The sequence below is a fragment of the Pinus tabuliformis genome, chromosome 1_2, assembly GCF_031772625.1.
Source record: "Pinus tabuliformis cultivar Carrire ecotype Pingquan chromosome 1_2, CPIR1, whole genome shotgun sequence".
Classification (NCBI taxonomy): domain Eukaryota; kingdom Viridiplantae; phylum Streptophyta; class Pinopsida; order Pinales; family Pinaceae; genus Pinus; species Pinus tabuliformis.
In genome coordinates, this window is record NC_142298.1 from 334379789 (window position 1) to 334397521 (window position 17733).

Below are 17733 nucleotides of genomic sequence, written 5' to 3' on the forward strand. Positions count from 1 at the left end.
GCATCCATGGTTACATCCGCATTTGACTTCTTATATAGAGTATATTTTTCTTTACATATATGACCCCCTTTATAGATTCATAGTGAAATATATGATAGTTTCTAAATATCATTAAAGCAGATATCACAATTCAAAATCATTTGTAAAGAAATTTAAGAGAAATTGACAACATCCATCCAAAAAAATAACAATGTGTCATTAACAATTTTCAAAACATGTATAAAATAGCAACATAATACTAATAAAATCAGTATTATTTTTAATCAAAACAAGTAAAATTCAAATATGATTAAAAAATCAAAATATTTCATGAATATCGTTATTCTACGATAAATTAACAACATACATAAATCAAACTCATCGTATGATTACAAAATCAAAATGTCTCATTGATATAGGGTAAATTCACAACACCCATCTAAACATAACAATGTCATTCTACACAATAATTTCTTCATAAAAAACAATGCATGTGCATGCCTAGCTACCACCACCAAGATCATCCTCATGATCATCTTGACCATCCTCATTACTCTGATCCACATCATCACCAACACCGCAACTATCATCATCATCTCCTCCTTCACCATCATCATCCTCATCCTCATCCTCATCATCTCCTGATATATGTTGAACATAATTTGGATCATCGTCTTGGCAATCATTACCTATAGCATTCTGACAAAAAAAATCAATATTACATGTTAGTATTAATTACATAATACAACACATGTTTTTGTTATACAATGTTAACCATAAAACGAGGTAAGATATAATATCTAATAGTACTAAAAAATAAAATGAAAATATGGTTTAAAAGCATATTGGAAATCCAACTAAGATTACATACCATAGAGTCCATCCAAACAACAAATTCAACCCATCTCTTTTGCTGCAGCACCTCCTTTTCCAAATGATTTGGAGGTCTTCCATATTTTAGTTCCTATCAATCAGTAAATAGGGAGAAATTAGATAACAATGACTTTCTTCTAGTACAAAATTTATTAAAAAAATATCACATGTTTAATATACTTACAAAGGTTGTTATCAGTGCTTTTAAACCTTTCTGGCCACTACGATGAGTGACTTTTGTCTTGGTTAACCTCGCCTTGGATGCCTTGTCCTTAAACATAAACCAATTCAATTTATTTTCACACAAATACATGTCTAAGATACTTATAAGTATTAATACATTCTAAATAATGTTTAATGAAAAATTCAATACCTGAATTTTTATTTCATATATCTTATTTATAACATTTTAATGATTACAATAATACTCTTGTTACCAGATATTGTCAGAAGAAATCTTACAAGACCGCTACCTAAGAACATTGGACAGTTGAATGCATTAGTTAACATGTTTGAAGAATTCTATCTTCAAATCTAGATCCATCTCATGTGATTCCCGTATGTGGTATAAATTGTCTTGAAGGTACCTGCATCATTCGACACAAAGCTATTCAGCACAATCGTTAACAAAAAACATCACAACTGCACAATATGAACGGTGCATCAAAATTGGCATTCACACGTCTAAGGTCTTTTTGGCATATCTGGTGTGGGTATAAAAGGTTTCCATTAAATCTCGTAAGCCTTTTTAACTATTATAAATAAACCACTAAAGTAAAACAAACAAATCAGTTATAAGAACTGAAAAGAAAGCTTGAAAAAAGATTAACATTTTCTAAAAGGCAAACACTATAACACACTTCAAAATACTTTTCCTAAAATACTTCTTCAACCTGGCATCAAATTTGAAGGGCATGGTCATATTTCAATATGAAGTCATACTATATTTTCAACCCTTCTATGTTGGCAAGTTAAAACTAATGTTCCACCGAGACTCCGGGATAGGGAGATGCATGTCTGGGGTGACGCACAGGGGGGGCGTGTGAGAGTACCCTCAAATTTTAGGTAAAATTAGGGGGCAGGGGGATATGGGGGTATATAATTTTTTTAATATATATATATATATATATATATATATATATATATATATATATATATATATATATATATATATATTTTCAATAATGAAAGCATAAATACATTGATCCGTACATGATTGAATTAAATAATGAAATACACTGATCCATACTCATCATTCATACTAATACATACATCATTCATTCATACACCATGAGATTCAATAATAAACTAGATTGATCCATATTCATCATTCATTATTCAACATTCTAGAATCTAAATTGATTTAAAAATTAAATTCATCATTCATCATTCTAGATTCTAAATTGATTTAAAATTTAAATTTGTGATTCTAGAATCTAATTAGTACTAACCAAAATAGACTATAGTAGATACTTAAGCCTGAAGATTGGAATAGTAAATTGATATAACTCAAACTTAAAAAAAGTAAAGAGTGAAAGTCAAAGAATCAGTCTAAGGTCATCCATATCTAAATTCAAGACTCGAAAGTTAAAACTGACGATTAAAAATGGCCAATGAGCATTTTAGGAGTGCCATGGAGGAGGAGGTGCAACAATTAACTGGTAAGTCAAATAGTGCTGCGCAGCAAGCTGAGTAGACATAAGCTTGGTAACTCGAATGAGTGAGTTAGAGATTGCAAATTAGTTTAGGTTTTGATATTTGTTATGTGTTGTTCTTTTTAATTTTAATTTTTTTTTTATGGTTGTTTTATAATTTTTTTTAATTTCTATATTACAACAGTTACTAGAAAAAAAATTAAGCAGAACATGGCCCCCCTCAAGGGCTTGGTGCTCTTGATTAAATGGTAGTTCCAAACCCTTATATATAATAGAGCCCAATGGAAACATCGCAATTCGCTCATTCCTGAAATCCTAAAAATTGTTATGTCTGATGCATTTTGAGTGGAATCTGAAATTTACTTTCTCCATATGAAATAAAATGAGGTCAGAACCACTCTCAAACATCCTAAGTCAATTAATAGGGCCCTAGGGTTGGATGTTGAGCTTTCCCACTCATAAATTATTGTTTCAAGCAAAATTAAGGGGGAGCACCTAGCCCTTTTTAGGGGAGCTGCCCAGAAGCACCCCTTTTGGGAAACACATCCCCACAGTAGGGAAACGTTTCCCCCTGCGTCTCCCTGTGTCTCCCTAAAAGGGGGCGTGGGGAAACGTGTCCCTGAGCATCTTCCCATCCTAGGTGTGTGGGAAGCGTGGATACGTGCACCCCACCATAGGGGACACATCCTCATGGAACACTGGTTAAAATAAACTATTGTTTTCTTACAAAAGCAAAAAATGGATCAAAATTTTAACTATTTCGTATTTTATGTTTAGCACAATTGCAAGTCGTGTGGTAGTACTAAAATAGGATAGATAAACAACAGTGTTTTTTATAATCACTACATAGTCGAATTCCTATCAATCTTATGTGGAAATGATGTAGCTTGAAGTATCTAAATGCAGTACCAAAGTAGAATTGATACCAATAACCAAACAAGGCAGTGATAGCACAAACAAAATTTGTTGTAGCATCAAACTACAGAACTGTATTATCTAAATTTTTTCCTGGTAGAACTCTCATTTCCGTAAAATGTTTTTAATTCCAATGAACAAAGACTTGCCTGACTCGATAATGAAATTGTGTTCCTTTGACATCAAGGATTTAGAAAAGAATTTAAAAAGAACCAATCATAGTAGAAGGATCATTACAGGATCTAAATACTAAAAAATAATCACCATAAAAGAACACTAAACATTAAAAGTTAAAACTAAAGATTGGAGTATCTAAAGAACAAAACCTAATTATTGACAAAAACTAGACATTAAATGAAGGATCGTGGGATCTATGACCCAGTGCCGATAAGAATACAAAATCAACTTCTGCATTCCCCTCATGACCCATCTGGATATGGACTTAAGGAGACCAGAACCAATCTTAATAGATTAATTACAGGATGTAACTGCACAAGCCTAGTACTCCATGAGTCTATCCCCCATCTGCTTATACTAGATATAAACAACACATTTGTAGAAAGTTAGAAAAATACATTGTACAATCAGGTTGAACTCAATACAGATTCAATTGGACCTACAACACATTCCAGCCACAAAGCTGGAAAGAGCACAATAAAAATAAAAGCAAACATTGAATCTTATTACTGTTGTGGATTTTGTCCTTAGAATGACATGAGACATTCCAAATATGATGCCCAATCTGATATATTGGCTCTTCTAGCATGGATGCAAAGAGAAAGCAATTACAGTACTTGATCTGTTTTTTATAATATAAGACTATATTTTGCTAAGAAAACAAAGGTATACAAAAAAGCCCACATGCATTACATATCGAATATCATTCCTTCGGGAAAGCCCTAAAAGCCAAGTGTATGTGGAGACTAATATCAAAAGAGGACCTCTGGAATCAGATTCACATTCAGAGATATATTGAGCCCAATTCAGCAGAAGACTGGATTGGAAACCCAAACAAGTCAATCAACAATGCATCCATATTATTGAAAGTACTGACTATAACATTCCCTTTAATAGGCAGATGGCTGGCATGGAAGGTTTGCAATGAGGCTAAGGCGAAGATCAGTATAGACCCATGGATAAGCAGTGGAGCTGAGTACAAGCTGCCAGAAGCAGTGATAAACTCTCTTCAATCTAGACCAGGCAGCTGGACCAGGAAACTCCTCCATTTGCCAGCAGGATTGGAATAGCGCTGAACAGAGAGACGACTCAAAGGCCAAGAAAATATTCAATCAAAAGGATTTATAAACAAATCAAAAGTGTGCCATGCCTATATAAAAGACTCTGATGATGAACATGTCTGGTCTAAAATCCAGCCTTGGGGATTTACACTCCAAAGTTAGGATAAGAATCGTGTACCCTGGACAGACCAGAATGCACACTCTCATGACCAGAATGCACACTCTCATGGTGGAAGCGCATCTGGATAAGAACCTTTCAAAAGTTCATTATTTACATGCAGTTGGCAATCTTAAATAGAGCACCCACATAGGAAGTTCTTAAGAGAAGAAATGGATCAAGTCCAAGAAAATGTATCATGTGTAAAAGAGTTGAAAAGAACATAGACCACTTACTGATATTCTGTCCTTAATAAAGGAAATATGGATGGTTTGACAAGGATAAAGGACTGTGGACAAGGAGGTTATGCTGAAGAGTGCTCTAAAAAGTGGTAGCAAAACTCAGTCCTCAAAGGCCTTCCTCTAATAGTATCATGGGGAATCTAGAAAGATAGAAATGTTGAAATCTTTGAAGACAGGTATATAACTCTTTCAATGTGCCTTCCAAGGTCAGTCAATCTTCTCAAACTTCAAAGCTTTTTCATCAACCCCAACACATAAAAAGTTGATTCGTGCTCCTATGGACAAATCTGGAACATGGGGATTACTTTGATGGAGCTAGTCAAGGTACCCCCCAAAAAAGGGAAGCCATACGTGTTCTCTATCTCAATAACTCTCAATGTATCAGATTTAAAACAGATTTAGGTGAGGATCAAATAACTACACCGAGCTTATTTCCCTAACAATACTCTAAAAGCTAGCAGCCCACAGTGGCATTTAAAAAAATACCAGTGTTTGTTGGCTCATTGTTGTTAGATAGTGTACCCCAGATCATCTTCTACTAGGTTGGAGCACACATGGCAGATTTGGGCACCTTATATTACAGCAGCATTACACAAATCCATGCAGCATTAAATTCCAAACAGCATAATGATCTGTTGGTGAGAATGCAGCAATAAATAGACAGTAGGAGCACATCAAAAATTTTACTATTCCAGCAATAAGGGCACACACATGCATGTATGGACCAGCCATAAAAAGAATAAGATAATTTTATCATTATACTTCAGGTTAAAGATAAAGTGCTAAAGTTAGATGAGTCAGTTCTGTTTTATTTTTCAGTTTTCTGAATTCATTTTTTATCAGTTAGATAGAGCACAGATCCAGAGATCTAAGTAATATATCTATTTTTATAAACCCTAGGTGTCACTTATAAGAAAGAGTGAGAGTATGGATCTGTAATAGGGTTAGTTTCAGTTCTTACACAAAATCCTTTCTAGCATATTTTTATTCAGCAGTATTGGAATAGCAGTAACAGGTGTTTTTGACATTGATCTGTGTGTTCCAATGTATGTATTCCAACTGTGTTTGTAGATTTTAGTGAGATTCAGATTGCAGTTTTGATTAGCCTTTAAATTTAGACAGTGTTAGTTTCCACTAGAAGAAGAATCTGTTTACAATGAGTTAGACAAAAATTCATAATGGTATCAGAGAAAGGTTTGTTGAAACATTCTAAAAATCCTTGAATAGATAGTAGGACTGCTACCTATGAAAGGGAGCTGTCAGGAGGCTCCAGGGATCGGATGCTGTGATCCATGCTTGAGAAAAGCACAGTGAAGTTTCAAGTTGTCGGGTTCTTTGTTAGGCTGCTGATCTGTCTTAACTTTCGTTTAGGCGATATTCCAATGCAGTAGTATGTCTACAGTGAATCTCAAATACATGGACAGATTGGAAGGTCCCTCTTAACTTCATCCCAGGGAAGTCTCAGGTAACCAGCCTGCATCCATCTTAACTACAGATCTTCCAAGCATTTGGCGGGATCAAATTTCTTTTCACTCTAAAAGAGGTTTGCACCTCAATAGATTTGATCCCTCTCGACACTCGATAGATCTGGAGTTAAGATGGATCTAGAGTGAGAAATTATTCTTACATAAGAATACCATTAGCAAAACCATGGGTTGTCAAAACCACCAACAATAAATTGACTATTTTACCTCAAGTTTATTTTATTTTTTTATTTTTTTATTTTTTTTTAATTTTATTTCATTTCCATTTTATGCAATTTGACTGAGTCAAAATGTTTACATATCAAGACACGACATTACAACATCTCTTCCATACCAGGCTGGTGAGCGCCTCTAGGCACAAAGATATTGTTGGAGTAGGATTTGTCTAACTTCATTGAGAAACTGGTTGTAGAGCCTCCCAAACCTGTGTAATTAGTAAATCATAAAAAGAAGATGGCCAAGGTCAAGTGAGTCATACTTGAATCTATGAAGGATCATTATATCCCTCACATCACCAAAAAGACCACAATAAAGTACATGTTTGATGCTCTAGTCACTCTATCAGAGTGAGAACAACAAACAGAAGACATTGCTAAGAAATAAGATTAATCCCTGCAAATGAGTAAAAGGATATTGTAGTTTCCTACTTAATGAAGATTATTGATCTCCATGATCAGCTTGCAGCAATTGAGAGGAGGTGAAGGGTGAAAAGCTAGTACTCATTGCATTAAATAGGTCCTGTTCTTTTTGGAAACTTTTTGGCTATGACATCTAGGCCAAAAAAAAGTTAAAACTTCCCATTTTGAAGAGGCTATGGAATTACTTCAACTAGAAGGAGCAGAATGTTGTCCCCATTAGTAAGATGAAGAAGGGCAACAAGAAAAGAGGAACTAAGAAGGGTTAAAAAGGGAAGAAAGAGAAGCCAGGTTCTTGTAACCAGGGAAGGAAGGACTTGAGCCACATCAAGTGCTTCAAGTGTCAAATGTTTGGGCACTTCGCTTCCAATGTCATCAAAAGAAGGGGAAGGGAAAGCAACTTGTAAAGAGTGCAAAAGCATCAGCTCAAGTGGATGAGCTTTCATCCAATCTCGAGATACACTTCTCAATGGTCTCATGCCTGTCATCTGACATCATGTCTGATGTGGACTGGTATGTGGATAGTGGAGCCTGCAAACATACAACCTCTAACAAGAGTACCTTTAGTAGAACTTGGTGATGATGCCACATATCCAGTTGCAAGAGTGGGATCCATCAAGTGATATCCTTAAGCTTACTAAGTTAATGATGTTTTGTATGTACCTAGCTTAACTAAAAATCTCTTTCCAATTTCAGTGATGATAGATCCTACATATATGGCTAACTTTGAAGATCAACAAGTCCTCATCCTAAATTGCAAGGGAATCCTATAAGAACTTTAGGGTATGATAGTGACAACATGTGTGAGCTTTGACAAAAGAGACTAGGTCACTTGCACTAGTGAATGTTGCCAATCTTGAAAAACATGGTGTGGGCATTGCCAATCTTCAAGGCTGAGAAGAAAGGAGTGTGCAAAGGTTGTGCACCTGGCCAGCATGTAAAGGATGTTTTCCTGGCAGTAAACATAGGTCAAGAGGGGTTTCTGACCTAATCAACTCAAATGTATGTGGGCCCATCTCTTCAACTTCCTTATCAGTAACATTTACTATGAATATTTTATTGATGATTCTTCTAGGAAGTCCTAGACTTAATTCACAAAAACCAAAGGAGTTTGATACCTTTTGCATGAAATCAAGAATCAAGAAAATGTTGATAGTTCCCTACAACCCTCAGTAGTTTGGGGCCTTGATTCATGATCTAGTTCTGCTCATGTGTCTCTGTGTATAAACATGTCTCATCATTGTCTATATTTTGAATAGGTATCCTCACAGAATTTTGAAGGATAAGACTGGAGGAATTCAGAAGCCTCAAGTAACACATATTTGAGTTTTTTAGTTGTCCTATCTACATTCATATTCCAGATGGGAAAAGGACCAAGTTGGAACCTTCTAGTTTGAAGGGCATTTTTGTAGGTTAGAGTGAAACCTCAAAAGCTTATAGAATATACATTCCATCTCAACATAAAGTAGTTGTGAGTAGAGATACCAAGTTTGAAGAAAATGCATGGTCCTCTAAGTCTCAAGAACCTCCAATAGTGACCATGGAGGCAGAAGAGCCTGGTATCCCAAAAACAGATCTGCAGAAATCAAAAAGATCATGAAACGCATACTTAGATCAGCAAGCTTTTGGAAGTGCAAGGGGTGCCTCTTTACCTTCAAGTTCAGCTAGAAAGCCTAGATGGCTAATCTAGACATTAAAAGAGGCAACAGAGTAAGTTGGTGCTCCAACTACTTCCCTTCAAATAAGCCACCCTCCTAAAAAGTTCCCTAGTTATGTTGCACTGATATCTTTCATTATGGAAACAAAACCTTCTAGTAACGGCAGTAAGGAAGCAAGTACTGCAAAATGCCATGATGGAGGAATACATCTCCTCCTAAAGAATGATGGGTAGGAGATAGTGCCTAGACTAGTGGAGAAGTCAGTATTTGACTCTAGTTTTTCTTACAACAATCATGCATGGTTAAGCATGCACCAGATAGCAGCATATAAAACTGCAAAGCTCGGTTTGTGGCTGGACGGTTCTCCCATTAAAAAGGAGTTGACTATCAGGAGACTTTTGCTCTTGTTACTAAATATACCTCTATCAGATTTACTATGTCTTTCACAACAATCTTCCATTGGATTTTATATCAAATTTATGTAAAGACAACATTTCTTAATAGGTTGATTAAGGAGTTATATGAATAAACCAACCAAGAGGCTTTTAGGTGAATAGGCTTGAGACCCATGTTTACAAGTTGAAGTAGGCCCTTTATGAGTTGAAACAGGCACCATTTGCATGGCACTCCAAGATCGATGAGTAACTTTCAGATTTGGGTTTCACTGAGACAGATGCAGATTCTAATTTTTACAATTTGGTAGATCATTCTAATCTGCTTGTTTTAGTCCCATATGTAGACAATCTTACACTCACAGGAAGTTAAAAGGAATCCAAAAACTGGTGCAGGGAAAAATTGGCAAGAGAATTTGTCATGACTTGAAGCACTACTTGCTGGCTCTAGGGGTGTAGCAAAGTGAAGGTGAAGTGTTCCTTGGACAGAAAAAGTATGTAATTGAAATTCTTAGAAGATTTCAAATGATGGACTGCAAACCCATGGCTACTCCAGTGTATGCAATTGAAATTCTGATGAGATTTCAAATGATCTACTGCAAACCCATGGCTACTACCCTGTGGTAGTAAATCCATTGTACTTTGCTGATTCTAATTCAGATTTGATGAGCATCTGTATACAGGGAATTGATAGGTTTCCTCATGTACTTAGTTAACACAAGGCCTAACATTTGTTTTGCAGTCAACACTTTCAGTACATGGTGCAGCCTAGGCAAGTTCATCAGGTTGCCACAAAACACAAGTTCTAATACTTGGAAGGGGGCAGTGCATTTTGCACTGAGATATGTTAGTGATGCAGCTTTTTATTCAATGATAATGGAATAGCATTAACAGGGGTTCTCGACAGTGATCTACATGTTCTATGCATGTTTTCTAATTGTGTCCGTTTATAGGCTCAAACGACATTCAGATTACAGTTTCGATTAGCCTTTAAATTCAAACTGTGCTACTTTCCTGTAGGAGAAGAATCTGTTAAACAAGTGTTACTAAATTCATCAGTTGTTAGTAATTAATTGGATGAATGGTAGTAGTAGAAGATGAAATCAAATGTTCTGTCCGTTTTTATTTCAGAGTGCTTTGAACATGTCTACAAAGAATTAAATGGTGAAGCAGACACCTTGAGGAAGGAAGGACTACAGTTGGCTGAGGGTTCAAGGTTATGAAGTGAAATCAAGGATTGTCATATCTTACACGAACATATTTCTGCATCCTCGAATGGGGATTCTTATGACAGTCAGTATTCTGAAGATGATCCAAGTGTCTCAAAAGAAGAATTCTGAATTTTAGAGAAGTTACAGGACCCTTCAATCAATATCAATGCCTTCTTTAGGCTTAGCAAAGAATGTATATTTTTGTTCTGATATTTCTCGAAGCTTAAAGCATTTACAGAATGTATCTCTTTATACTCGGATGAAATAAAAGATTAGAAAAATTGAGGGAAAATATATCAATATCAATCGATATGTAAGCCAATAAATGCGCCAAAAAAAACACAGATTGAAAAAATATGCCTGCTGTGAGTCTGTGAAAGCAAATATAAGCAGCACCTCTTCTGGAAAATGTGAAGCGGAAATACAAAACAAAAAAGACATCGTGATAAGAGAATATGGGTTGAGAGGGACAAAAGAAATCAAGGCTTAGACTCACCTCTATCCGATTGCATATGAGGATCTAAACCAGCCGCATCGGTTATCCAAAAATGCACCTTTGTCCGTGCACCGATCAAGTCAATCCGCCGCCTGGAAAGAAAAATAGCACAATGCAAATATTTGCAAATGCGTCTACCTGAAAAGGGGGCGCGGCATAAGAGGCCCTCCTGAAACCCCTCGGAGAAGGATATATCTGCGGACCTGAAACCCTACATCCGATATAACAACCCATTTTAAGATATAAATGTTTTAAAAAGTTAAAGAGCATTGTCGCCGACCCTGAAACCCTACATCGTATATAGAACTAGCATTTGCACAAACCGGTGCAACGTCATAGAAGTAGTGGGATATGGAAGTAGGTTTGTGCAACGTCATAGAAGTAGTGGGATATGGAAGTAAGTAAAAGTAATATTTTAGTAAAATGTTAAATATGTGTTGTATGAATTAATAATTTTATTATATAATTAATAAAAGAATTAATAGAGAAGGGTTATTATTTTAAAATTTAGGATATAATTATAAAAAAAAATTGAGAGGAAATATTAGTTTTAAGATCAAAAAAAAAATAATTAAAAAGAGCGATAAATTTTAGGTTTAATTCTAAAGCCTCAATGCGAAAGGATTATATTAGAACATCCTAAAAAGTCTTTTAAGAAAAATGGCGATTAAAACCTTTTCCAAATAAATTTTAAAGGTTTAAAGCATAAATATAATAAAAGCCGGCATATATATGTAAATAGTAATAAAGAGGTCGACCCCATAAAACTGCCACGTTGCATATTGGGATCTCGCGAGTGGCGTTTTTGTTTTATTGTCCATGACCAAACTTCCGAAGCCTCTAACTTGCGACTTTATTTACACCATATCCATTCAATTTAATTATTTACACCATAACCATTGCAACTTTTAATGTCCATGACCAGACACACGTCTTTAAAACTTGTGATATGAAAGGCGTGACATGGCAACTGTGATATTATATTAAGGTGTGCTATGATGGAGCAGTTGGGTCTGCAACACGTATTGCAATCAGAGGTTTCAAAGTGACAAGGCTTCAAAAGTTGAGATATGGCGGATGCGATATTAATGGCCAAATGTGGAGAATTAATGGTTTTCGATAGAATAAACGCATTCATTATTACTAACGGTTTCTTGAGATTTCGCTCATAAAAGTCTTGGATTATTATGTAATCGGTTATTTGCTAAGTTATTCGCTCTGAATGTTAGTTACTCTCACCCTTGTGTTTCTCTTGACAAGTCAGTCCCAACAAGCATAATTCAACAAAAATGTCTTGGTCGACCAAACCCATGAAGAAACCTGTTGTTCAACAACAATCAGTTGCTCTTACCCCTGAGTTTGCAGAATTGCTTGCATTATTTACCGATACCGCATGCACCTCAAACACCGGAACATCTACCTGGGAGGCCACATATCAACTTTTCGAAGATGAAGAGCCGAGAGTCACAGAAAGAGTAGTCATAGCCGAAGATTCATACCCGGTTTCTGATACTACATATAGTGATCTGGCCAATTCATTCCTCCACAGAATTGTTGCTCAGCTGAACATCCTTCCTTACATGGATATGATCACATGTGTTGTTGACCATCTAAACATCGCTGACAGAAACTTTATGACCAAGAGGAACACAATCATCGGCTCTTTCACCAACAAAGATTCGACTCGAATGTACCAGTTGTCAGCAGCTTAGAAGAAATATGATAATGACTTCATTGAGAAATTCATGAAGGAAAATCAAGATCAATCTGAAGTCATCAAAGGATGGAGAAGAGATGCCAGCAAGCACAAGCAAGAAAATAAGGGTATGCATTCTATAGCTTCTCTTGTTGGTCCATATTGTTATGTTCCCACTATGATATGTAGATTATTTGGTTATGTCAATACCCAAAAGTTTTCAGACCAGTGGGTACCCTTGATTGATGAAGCTATGTTATGGACTGGGGGACTGTTCTATCTAATAATTTAAGTATCCAAATCCTAGATTATAGGAAGAACTGTAGTTTTTTTATTCTAGAAAACATTGTTCCCCCATTTTACATGAGTGCCTATGTAATGGATGTTATTTTATTTCCTTCTGATTTCCCATCCATGGGATGTAAATGGACCATACAGGACCCTATGTCTATCCATGTTTATCATAGTATTCTCCGGGAGTCAAAATATAGGAAAAAGAGCATCATTCGTTTGTTAATTCTCATACAGAATACAAATTAGATGCATGGTGTGAAGGAAAATGAAATTTACAGGTTTGTGGTTGAAATTTATTGGTGTATCTATATGTGTATCTATAAGTTGTATTTTCATAGTCTAGGGGTTGGGAATACACAATTCCCATCCACTTGAGCTCAATTTTATCTCGCAAAACTTCATTGGGATCTACCTAAACACATATGCAAACATAGGTGAAAATGCCTTTCAAAAGTCTTTCCCTGTCTACTTTGACGAATCTTCCAATAAAATTGCCCACTTTTTCTAAGAGATCTAGATGGGTAAAGTGAATGAGAAAACTGGGAATCTTACCCATACTAGAGTAGTCATCGGCAACATAGTGAGAGGATTGAAGTTGGGAAACCATGGCTTCACTAGAAGACCAACTCATCCCCAAAACCATGGACCTTGGTCAAGGATTTTTTTCTTATCCTCAAGACATTTGAAGATCACCACAAAAAAACATGGGTCTACATCCACCCAAACCAGCGTTCATCCAATCCTATCATAATCGAACAGAAAAACGCTACTTTTTCAATAGAAAATGGGGAATAAAAGTATCACCCAAGGATAATGACCATCGCATCAAGTGCTCAATCATAAGGGAGGAGCAATAATTTGACAATCACACGTCCTTGATTTCTGTTGATTTAACTCTGAACACTCACGTAATATTCTCTTGCTTGGCGAATTAAACACCACTACATGGAATGGACGAGGATTGAGCCGAACCCGGGATGAAGCCCACTTCATTCTCATCTAAACACAAAACTATATATACGTCAAAGCTATTACAATAGATTCTGACTGTCAACACCTTGAGGTTCTGTTTATATGTGGCTACCTTTTATGGTTACTATTGAATGTGTGATTGGCAATAGTAATGGCAACTTAGGGCTGCCAAATTTCCTTCGATTCCCTCACTACATCCTAATGCAAATAGTTGTTCAATGCCTTGGTTGTCTTTCAAAACTGGTAGGAAGCGTATTCTTTGATATTTCTCGATGGTTTTAATTCCACTACAATCACAACTTTCATTTACATAAACTTCGTGTTTTCGCACGAGCGACGATTGTTCCAAGGTGAAATGTCACTTGGATGGTTTCAATGTTGTTGACCCATCATAAATAACTAACGGATATGCCCATTACAATTTTATACCACCCCATTATCAATATCAATTATGCATGGGAACCAATTAAAGCAACTTTTCACATTAATTTTATATGAGCATGAGAACATGTGTTAACAAGCAGCCCATAAAGCCTCATTTTGAATGCCATAGTCACTTAGAAGGAATTCCTCTTGTAGTAGCATCCTCCCTACTAAACTTTGTTAGTGCTAACATTGGAACCACCATTACAACAAGATATCTTTCTAGTGTTGACAACACCATTATAGTAAGATACCTCAAGAGAGACAGAAAATTTAAAAAGTATGATAGTAATACGTATCCAGAAGATGGTATTGAAGCTAGTAATTGTTCACGAATCCATAAGATTGTAAGGTCATTCTCATTCTCATAATCATTGTCATCATCATCACCATCATCCTTGTCATTGTTATTGCCATCATTACATTATCATCATAATCACCATTCATGCCATCATCATCATCATTATGGACATTGTTTGCAATTGTTCATAATTGTAGATGTTGTAAGAAATATCATCAACCCAAAAAATGTGATCAGTGCTAGAAAAGGGTTGTTTAGGACACATTGATATACGTAAGAGAAATAACAACTCTATTTTTGACAGATGATCGATGATGATCATCATCACCACCATTATCATTGTCATTGTCATTTTTATCATCCCCATCATCATCATTAATGTAATTTCTATCGACATTGTTGTAATCATGCATCATCATCATTCATGCCATTATTGTTTTTGATGATGACCTAGATGAAAATGATGATCATGACACCAAAGATAATGCTTATGATTATGACAATGACAACATCTAAAATTGGGAAGATTCGCCAACGTCATTAGCATCATCATCATCATAATCATTGCCATCATCATCATTGTCATTGTAACCACTATCGTCTTTATCATCATAATCACAATTCATGTCATCGCCATCATCTTCATTTTCATCATTGTCAATATTATTGACATTGTCATCAATTGTTCATAATTGTCAATGCCATAAGGAATATCATCAATGCAGAAAATATGATGAGTGTTGGAAAAGGGATGCAAAAGCGAACATAGAAATGGGGGCAACAATAGAAGTAAAATTGGATGAAAAGTGGATACAACATAAGTAGATGCACAACAACATGAAAAACATGACACAAAAGTGGATGCAAAAGTAGATGCAGTTGTCAATGCAAACTTGGATGCAAACATGAAGGCAAAAGTGGAAGCAAACATGGGTCCAATGGTAGGTGTAAAACTTGGCACAAATTGTGGTGAAACAAATGTGGATGCAACAACGGAAACAAAAGTATATGCAAAAATGGATGAAACAAAAGTGGATGCAATAGGGAATGCAAACGTGGAAGAAAATGTGGTTGCAATGGTAGGCGCAAGATATGGTGCAACAAAAGTGGATGTAACAATAGACAAAAAATATGCAAAATAAGATGCAAAAATGGATGTAAAAGTGGAAGCAAACATTGATGCAATAGGCAAAACAAAATTGGATGCAAAAAATGGATATAATGTAAGTAGATGCAAAAGTAGATACAAAACGAGATGCAAAACCCAATGCATAAACCTGACATAAAAGTGGATGCAAAAATAGATGCAATATTTGATACAAAAGAGGATGTGAACATGGATGCAAAATTGGAAGCAAACGTGGATACAACAGTGAGTGCAAAACATGGTGCAAATTGTGGCATAACAAAAGTGGATGTAATGATAGATGCAAAAAAAGAATCAAAGTATGATGCAAATGAAGATGTAAAAAGGGATGCAAAAAGTGAAATTTAAAATGGGTGCAATAGTGGATGCAAAATTGCATGCAAAAGTGGATGCAATAGAAGTCGATGCAAAAGTAGATGCAAAACGAGACACAAAACCCGATGCAAATCTTGGTCCAAAATTGGATACAAAAAGGGATGCAAAAATAGATGTAGTAGTTGATGAAAACCTAGACGCAAATGAGGATGCAAACGTGGATGAAAAATTATAATCAAAAGTGGGTGCAAAAGGAGGTGCCAAACTAGGCGCTAATTGTGGCACAAAAATATTAGATGCAATAGTGGGTACAATAATAGATGCAAAAGAAGATGTAAATATGGATGCCAAACAAGAGGGAAAAGTGGATGCAACAAAAGTAGATGCAACATTTTATGCAAAACTAGACACAAAACACGATGTAAAACTTGGCGCAAAAGGGATGCACAAATGGATGAAAAAATGGATGCAAAAAATGATTTAAAAAAGGATGCAAAAAAGGATGCAAAAGTCGATGCAAAAGTTGATGCAAGTGTAGGTGCAAAAAGTGGATGCAAATGAGGATGCAAAAGTATGTCAAACAAAATTAGGTGCCAAACTTGATGCAAAACCTGGAACAAAACCTGGTGTAAAGGATGACACAAAACTTGGCATAAAATTTGGTGCAAAACGTGGTGCAAAACCTATTGCAATACCTGGTGCTAAACTTGGTGTAAGATTTGGTGCAAAACTTGATGCAAATTTTGTGTCAAGTTTTGCACCATATTTGATAAATGGATGCAAATAGCACCAAAAATGGGCTCTAGATTCAAAAAAAGAAGTAAAAAGGGACGCTAATCGCTGGTTTTGTTGTAGTGATAATTTTTGATAGTTAGGAGCATACATTAATGATGCTTTTATCAGGGAATCTTTTAAAGCATCAAAGGAAGCTTGCACAACCTGATCCCAGTGGAAGGGTACTCCCTTTTTCAAAAGATGTGTATAACCTTTAGCGAGCTCAACATAATGTGGAATGAACCTCCTCAAAAGGTTAGCTTTCCCTTGGAGTCTCTGAATTTGAAGCAAATTTGAAGGTGGAGGCATGTCAAGGATTTCCTGAGCCGTAAATGGGTCGAGTCGAATTCTGTCTTTAGAAACTACAAAACCAAGTAATCGACCAGAACCAACACAAAACACACACTTGTGCGGATTGAGTTGTATCTTGTAGTGTCAACAACGTATAAATATGGCTCTCAAATGTTGTGGATGATCAGTCCGCTTTCGTGAATGAGCTGGTAGATCATTGAGATACGGTTGAATGATGTGTTTGATGTCATGGAAGGCGCAATTCATTGCCCTCTAAAAATTTGCCCCTGCGTTCTTCAGACCAAATGGTAATTTATGATATTCGAATGTGCCCCACAGACATATAAATGCAGTTTTTGACTAGTCCTGTGGGAGTATATTGATTTGATTGTATCCGGAAAATCCATCCATGAATGAAACGATTTCACATCCGACACATTCATCAGTAATCTGGTTGATAAAGGGTGTAGGATAGTTGTCTTTTGGACACACTTGATTTACATCCCTATAGTAGACACACACTCTAATCGTTCCTTGTTTTTTCATCATAGGAACAATATTCAATACGCAATCAATGAGAGGAAC

At 35.9% G+C, this 17733-nt stretch overlaps 1 protein-coding gene across 1 annotated transcript; it reads right to left on the bottom strand.

The window, feature by feature from the left end:
- Positions 1–299: 299 nt before the first annotated feature.
- On the bottom strand, positions 300–11182 carry LOC149205729 (uncharacterized). The gene is made up of 5 exons (XM_089393540.1): positions 10936–11182; positions 1315–1439; positions 1037–1123; positions 851–943; positions 300–678 (listed from the first exon to the last, which is right to left on the bottom strand). The coding sequence occupies exons 2-5, from the start codon at positions 1360–1362 to the stop codon at positions 481–483; spliced, it is 426 nt and encodes a 141-aa protein (XP_089249666.1). The 5' UTR covers positions 1363–1439; positions 10936–11182; the 3' UTR covers positions 300–480.
- Between the last annotated feature and the right edge of the window lie 6551 nt (positions 11183–17733).